Source organism: Rhipicephalus microplus, chromosome 2 (assembly GCF_043290135.1).
Source record: "Rhipicephalus microplus isolate Deutch F79 chromosome 2, USDA_Rmic, whole genome shotgun sequence".
NCBI lineage: Eukaryota > Metazoa > Arthropoda > Arachnida > Ixodida > Ixodidae > Rhipicephalus > Rhipicephalus microplus.
In genome coordinates this window covers 250,708,986-250,716,984 of record NC_134701.1, presented here as the reverse complement: position 1 = coordinate 250,716,984, position 7,999 = coordinate 250,708,986, and the positions used below count along the sequence as shown (strand labels likewise).

At 47.8% G+C, this 7,999-nt stretch overlaps 1 protein-coding gene across 1 annotated transcript; it reads left to right on the top strand.

Annotated features, from left to right (window-relative positions):
• Positions 1–402: 402 nt before the first annotated feature.
• Positions 403–4,699, top strand: LOC119169291 (uncharacterized). The gene is made up of 2 exons (XM_075879315.1): positions 403–515; positions 2,401–4,699. Exon 2 carries the CDS (start codon positions 2,420–2,422, stop codon positions 4,388–4,390), a length of 1,971 nt encoding a protein of 656 aa, XP_075735430.1. The 5' UTR covers positions 403–515; positions 2,401–2,419; the 3' UTR covers positions 4,391–4,699.
• Positions 4,700–7,999: the final 3,300 nt, after the last annotated feature.

Here is a 7,999-nt window from a genome sequence, read left to right as displayed (position 1 = left end):
CATTGTGAAGCGCAGCCGAGGAGTTGGGCCAACAACAACGAAAACTGAATCGTAAAACTCTCGAGGCAGCGGTAAATGTGTCGTCATTTGCATCTGTTGGGGTGCGGTTATACGTTTAGCGAGGCGCCGGGAACGCGTGGCAGCTGCGCAGCCGAACACTCTGACATTGATGCCCGGACAATGTTGGCTCCTCACACAACGGCCGGATATCAATGCCGCTGGTGCGCGAGCAGTTTCGCGGTTGAGGTTGCGTCGGCCCAAACTCGTCCTGCCCTGCAGTTGGCGGCATTGCGCTGAGTGAAGGAGTCGTTGTGTACAAATAGAGCTTACAATGTCATGAAGGTGGTGGGATGGCAATGGCGAAGCCAAATGTTCACAGGCTAGGACCTCTCCCGTCCTAAGTTTTTTCAATTCTCCAGCGCAGGACGTAGAGGGAACGGACGGGAAATATACCTCCACGCACTGAGCCTGGTCACCGAACTGTCCCTTTCAGAAACAGCACTTCGCTGCTATAGGTGAGTCTAATTTTGCGACAACTCATCGCTTCACTCTTACGTTTCTGTCCGCAACGCACCCACGTGTATTGTTGATAACATTATGCTACGGATGCATTACTCCAGTTATCAGTCGTCGTCGTCATCATTGTAGTTTTGACGTCTTATTCGTTTTTGTATTTTTTATTGACGATGTTTAGAGGAAACGTTAGTACCTTTGCTGACATCAGCGACTTCATTTCCTATGACAAACGAAACTAAGAGCTGAAAATACATCCATTTTGTACGCGATGCTGGTGGTCATGTTCACTTGCACCGTACGACCAGTCGATAAAACCAATGATAAGTTGATGGCTCCCGTTGCAGCCACCATCGTATTAATTGTCATTGTTTTAGGCCGGGAAAACACGCCACAAAAAAAACGTTATAAATGCGTGAAAAAAATCTTCTTAAAAATATATGGATATGTATAATAAAGACGTGCAGGGTAGACATCTTCCTTTTTCCAAATCAACTATAGTGTACAATGTTACGTGTTTTCAACATTTTGCTTTTCAAGTTTGCTTCAAAGAGTCAGCAGTTTCCATTAGGTGGAAAATAACCCCTGCACACAGACGCACGTCGAAAAAGGCGGCATAACGGCTTACGTATACAGTTGTAAAATAAATTACGTGTATTAAACGGTGCTTTTCATGTGACAGCTGTTGCATGAGGCAAACATGAATGAATAATAAGGCACGTTTTCCTCGGCAAAGCTGAGCCTTCTGTTGAAGCCCCAAAGGTGTATAGTAGTTCGTCAACAGGTGCTGAAGCCAAACCTGAAGAAAGAGTCAGCGCGCGTGAAAGGATGAACCGGTCCAAAAAAATATTTGACATAATCTGTTTCAATATAAAACATGTATGGGGACATTCCTCCGTCGTCAATTGAACCAATCGAGTTTCAGTCTTTTAGTCTGACAGGTCGCGTATGTCCTGGTACAGACTGGCAATACAGACCAGGTTAATAACGCCTTTCTTGAAATACATACAGACAACCACTTTTTCAAAGAGCGAATGAATTACTAATATGTAAATACATGACCGATAGTCCACGAAAGAAGTGGAAATTGAATGTGAGTGACAATTCACCAACCGAAGTAAAGAGGAGAGGACTGAGCGAGATAGAGATGAGACGTTTCGCGATCACGACGAATTCCTAGACATTCCGAATTTTTTCGTTGTTTTCACTTAACCACACTTGACCAGATGGCATTCGATTGAACATAGTGGAAAGTAAAATGTGCAGCTGGTCTGAAATTACGTACGTAAAGATGCCCTTACGTACGTAAAGATGCCCTAGAAACCAAACCGTTGCATTTAAGGGATATTCTACACGCCATCAATGGTGCCGGAATGTAACTGGAGAACACTACACCCGCTAAATCTACAATAATAATTTTACGCTGCCTTGCTGAAAAGGTGCTGATGCCTTAAAAATTCTGGAAGACAAGTGGACGCAATTAATGCACGATTTGCTTTCTGCTCTCGTGATTCACGTGACTGTGGCTTGACGCGAACGCTTTGAAGGCGTCCAACCTGCTTAAGCGAGCGATGCGTTTTGCATTTTGACACCTACGAGCTGCAGAGCTGGAAACTCCCTGTTTAACCACAGCCACAGCTGGTACATTTCGAGGGGACTAAATACTTTGGGCTTGTGTAGTTCAGTTAACGTCAACGTTAAGGAACTCTACGTGTTAAAAATGAAACCAGATTCATCCATTGTGACATGCCTCATGTTTGGGCCCTGGTACTGGTTCACAAAACTTAACTTTGACCTCTAATAAACAATGGGAATTGTATTTAGTATTTATGTTAAAAGGATGAAATTATTTTGATTTAAGACATCGCATGTTCCGGTTTTATGCAGGTCGTGAGGACAGCCCGGGATGCGTCGAGCCTTCGCTCTGACCACCGCTCTCGGGGCCTTGTGTTTCGTGTTCCTGTCGCGCTACACGAGCGTGCTCCCCTGGCTGAGCTGGTGGAAGTCGGTGCGCTCGGAGGAAGACGAGGACCTGGAGGCCAGCGGCTACCTGATCCGCACGCCAGAGTGTCACATCCCCGCCTGGGACCCGTTCGACCCCAGCGTGGCACACCTGTACCGCAAGGTGGCCGACTTCGTGTGCCCCGGAAGACCTTCCTTCCTGCGCGTCCGTCCCAACGCAGTGCTGATGGTGGATGACGCGCTCCTCTGGCGTTACTACAAGCTCAAGCACTCGCAAGTGAGGTGCACCTACAGGGAAGTGTACAGGACGCCCAACGCCCCGGCGCACGTGGCCGACGATCGCTACAACCTGAGTGCTCCGAGGCAGCTGACCTTCGGTAAACCGCTGAAAGTGCACCACGCCATCGTCAACTGCTTCCACGACCACAAGGAAGTGCTAGTGCAACACGTGCCTCTCGTGCCTCTGTCGCCGGAGCTGGAGTTGAAACTCACGAAACTCCAAGAGTCTTCCGAAAATTCGGCGGCGGTGAAGTTGAACGTACTCATGGTGGGCGTGGACTCTATATCAAATCTCAATTTCGAAAGGCATATGCCAAGGACCAAGGCTTTCCTAAAGGATGTTCTTGGCGCGGTACAACTTCACGGCTACACCAAGATTGGTGACAACACGTTCCCCAACATAGTGGCACTGCTGACGGGGCACTTCCTGGAGTACTACTGGAACGAAAGTATGTCCAGGTTCACGTTCGACGGGCTGCACTTCGTGTGGAAAGATTTCGCCAAGAGGGGGTACCGCTCACTGTTCGCAGAGGACGCGCCTAACATAGCCACTTTCAACTACCTCAAACACGGCTTCGCCAAACCACCCACGGACTACTACTTGAGACCGCTGTGTCTGGCCACAGAAAACTCGGTCGTGCGCACCAAAGCAGGCCGCCACTGCTGGGGCTCCAAGATGGAGATGGAGGTGGTGTTCGACTACCTCGCCGACTTCGCAGAGGCGTGCGATTCACGTCCTCACTTCGGCTTCACCTTCGCGGCCCGCCTGACGCATGACACCCTCAACAACGCCGGTTACGCCGACGCGCCTTCAGTACACCTGCTCGAGCGCCTCTACAGCAGCGGGGCACTCAAGAACACGCTGCTCGTGTTCTTCAGCGACCACGGTCTGCGCTTCGGGCCCATACGCTCAACGTTTGTGGGGAAGCTCGAAGAGCGCATGCCTATCATGTTTCTCGCCTTCCCAGAAGCCTTCGCGCAGCAATACCCAGCCGCGGTTGCGCGGCTGCGGACCAATACTCGGCGACTCACGACGCCTTTTGACGTACATGCGACGCTGCAGCACTTGGCTTCGTTCCCACCGGAACATCCCCACCGGACGATGCACGGCCTCAGCCTGTTCCACGAGGTGCCGTTCAACCGAAGCTGCGACGACGCGTTCATCTTTCCGCACTGGTGCACCTGCCAGAACAGGACGGTGGTGCCGGTCAACGATCCCGGTGTGATCAACGCCTCGCACGCGTTGGTGAGCGCCGTCAACTCTCAGCTCGAGAGCAGGGCCGAACTTTGCAGCCCGCTCGAGCTCGACAAGGTCGTTGACGCGACGGTGTCGCAGCCCAACGAGAAGGTGCTGCGCTTCGTGCGCCACTACCACGACGTCATAGGTCGCGGAGTGCAGCTTGGAAAGCGAGTGACCGCGCCGCTGGACTACATGGTCACGGTGATGGTGAAACCCAGCAGCGCACTGCTAGAGGCCACCATTCGCTACTACGAACCGACGGAACAGTACGTCGTGCTCGGTGACGTAAGCAGGTTGAATATGTATGGCAGTCAGGGGGAGTGCATATCGGACGCGGTTCTGCGTAAGTTCTGCTACTGTAGGACGCAAGTGAACACTGCTAGGGGACTAGGATGAAGCACGTCTTGCAGAGAAACAAACACTGATCTTAAACAGTGACGACGAGGCCCTATGGACGGCACCTCGTGTTTTACAGCTCATACTTCGTGACGGACGTCACGTGCATTCTTTCATGCAGCGAGTGTATACGGACTGTCGCCCCGTGCTGCGAGTGTGGTAACCTCCGTCGAAAAGGGCGTGTGTATTGTACCTCACTGACACGGCATGTCCATGCATCTCAGTGCTGATCTCGGCAGCTTAGCGCTGTTTTTTAAAGACAAAGGAAGTTGACTATTGCACGAAGTGTCGTACGTTTATAACGTGCATTTAAGTGAGCTTTTATTTATTTATCACCACACCCATCTCAAAGAGAACACGCCAAAATAATTTATGGACAAAGTTTAATTCTAAAATACCGCGAAAGAAACCTAAATGCTGTGGGCCAGTCAAGTCAATTCATCGAGACTTATGCCGAGATGAACCGAGGTGACACGAATGAGCTTAAAACTTGGAAGAGCAAGATCGACGAGGACATAAAAGAACATAAATACACAAGACATGGCGCGTGTTCTGTGTTCCTTCCTGTCCTCATCAATTTTGCGCTTTGAAGCTTTATGATATTGAACCGATTAGCCCAGCAACGCATTATTTTACCAAATGAACTGTAGCCATTGTTCCACGTAACCCTTACAATGACCCTTCCTGAAAAAAAAAACGCATTTACACTTCTAGTATTAAATATATAACTATCGTAACCACTGTCGTAAGAAGTGTGGGGAACTAGCGTGTACATGCGTAGGATACACTCCGAGACGTTGTCTGTGATAAGACGTATATGAAGACGCAGCAATGAGTGGCAGTGCGTCTAGTCAGTAGGTTATGAATAGAATAATTTCTTATCTGAATATAACGAATTCAATAGGAATATTAAAGATTTTTGAATGAAGGCTACCGGCATGGCTCTGCTGTTTCTAAACACAGATGAACGAGGTTTTTCAGGGATGAGATTGAACTCAAGAACCTGTAGCCCGTCAGTGTGAGAGACGTTTGTCTTCCAATAAAATAAGATGACAACAACAAGGCAGTTGTGTTCACTGCATGATTACGGGCACATTTTAGTGATAATTTACTGAAACGTTAAGGACTTGACAACACAAAAGACGTACGCTTGCTTCTCCACTTTTCTGGTTCAAAAAGCGGTGTCCGATTCTGCCGTATGGCTAAAATTATACCAATCTCAGAGGTCATTGTGATGCTCGCTGCGTGAGGCCGAAACTACAGTGGGAGACGGATATACGAAAAAGGCGTCACGTTTAGGATACCACAAATTGCGATAACTGTCACATGCTATTCGGCTACAAAGACTTCACACTCGATAACTATATAATATGTCGAGGACGATGTATCCGAGAGGAATGCCCGATTTTTCGAACGACAATACTCCAGACTTAACAGACCCAAGCCAGAACGTTACCGAAGCTACCTGTCGGCTGTCTAGATATAAGTTTAATAGATAACCACGCTCACTTGTTCGGGTGCAGCTGAAGAAACCATTCTCAGTGACCTAACCCACGTTTTCTGTCTTGTGACATCGTCAGGCCTTAGCCGCTACATGTTCCAGAAGCTAGTCAACTGCCCTAGTTTCACGCCTTCCTGGAACTAAAATATTTCGCCGAGACCCCTGTTTAACCTGTCGAGGCATCTTACTATTTTGACCATAGAGGTGTTTTAGCGGCTGCGTACGAGATTACTAAATGAGAAATAGGTGGCGGCTCAAGCAGGTTTCCATTGGAAAAAATATATGTTCCAGCATCGACGGCGAAACCACAGTGAAAGAATCTGCTAAGAGGAACCGGGTGAATGTATCGAGCATGGAGGTCTTTTCACGAGCTAGCTGCGTCTTTGTGTGGCTTGCAGGCTTTGCACGCTGCACAGAATGCGTGGTTGTACGACTCTCGATAAAAATCAGCTGCGTAGGTGAATGTTTTCCCCATATGTGCACTTGATTTGCAGTCATGCTTTTTTCTACGCGTCTTATCGATATGGGCCGCTACCGAATCATCTTTTCTTATGTGCCCGTATAACTGAACTTGTGAATTCACAGCAATAGTATGCGCAAATTCTTTCTATATATACATACCTGAGCATTCTAATAAATTCGCTGCGGTGGCACTGCTTCTGGCTTGAACCATTTGCAAACTTAGTAGTTGCTTCACTACGAAAGGGCTGAATGCAACGTACCAACAAAAATGGAGGCTCACATAACCCACGTATGCCGAGTAACAAGGCAGTGCCAGTACGTGCACCACAGCTCTGCTTAGTGGACAAAAAACTTGCCAGTTCACATGTCTCTCCAAAGCGCACATACCTCGCATCGGAAGGGCTCGTTGTACACAACTGATTTTTATCTATATTTGATTTGATTATAGTCAGCCGTTCGGTATGAGCCACCGAATATGTGCACAGTTTTGGTACAAAGGGGCAGCATGAATATGTGCCGCATTGACATAATTAAGATCTAAAACAAAATCTCTAAGTGTAGCTACATACACGTCGAAAACAACTCGCTGTGAAAACACACGTAATCTCAGTTCCTTCGTTAACAATTGTAACGCATCGCTTTGGTGTTTTTCACATAACTGCCATAGAGGCCTCACGCATAGGCATTCTAGTGATGCCAATTTTGTATTTACAATGACCACAGCTTTTCAACACGAGGTAGGTATAGGGCATAAATATAATAATTGCGTGAACATGAGCTTATAGCCTTTTGTGGCAGGCAAAACGAAAGGATTAGACGAGATTCCCCGCACGCATACGACGAAAGTGAACACTGCATTCGTGTTTCTCTTAATTTCATAGAACCTAACACACTGGGCTGGACCGAAGCTTCATTTACATAGATATCAATATGCGGGCTATATCTGGCAATTTCATTGATAGATGACAATCACCTTATCAGTAAGTTAATTTTAGCTTGCGTATTTTATCCGTACCATAACCACTCAGTCGCTCTCCCTGTCAGAAACATGAAGCTTCCCACGTTGGGTATCTATGCGACACTAACATCGAAATATGTGTGATGTTATCACCGTGAATATAGAATGTTCTGTCGTTCGTCGCTCCGTTTCCGAGCATATAGATGATCCATAAATATCACGCATAAATTTATCTGCATCATCGCCACTGTTATTGAGTGTTTAGGTATGCTGACCCTGCTCGTGACGTGTGGTATATGTCCAGCGCCACCTGCAGTATGATTTCAGGAGCCCTCCACTACGGCGTCTCTCATAATCATATGGTGGTTTTGGGACGTTAGACCCTACATACAAATAAATCATTCAATCAATCCTACAGTATCCAAATTTTGATATCATATTATCCTCCAGTAATCGATTCCGACCAAAAGGTTATCGATAATGAATTTATGGCAGCGACCATCAGGATCAGTGTGCGTGTGTGTGTGCGTGTGTGCGTGCGTGCGCGTGTGTGTGTGTGTGTGTGTGTGTGCGTGTGCGTGTGCGTGTGTGTGTGTGCGTGTGCGTGTGCGCGCGCGCGTGTGTGTGTGTGTGGGGGGGGGGGGGGTGTGACAGTGTTGCTTACAATATTTCCGCCATATCGAAAAAC

Coding starts and splice junctions, on each gene's coding strand:
- LOC119169291 (XM_075879315.1), top strand. CDS start 2,420: ATGCGTCGAGCCTTCGCTCTGACCACCGCTCTCGGGGCCTTGTGTTTC.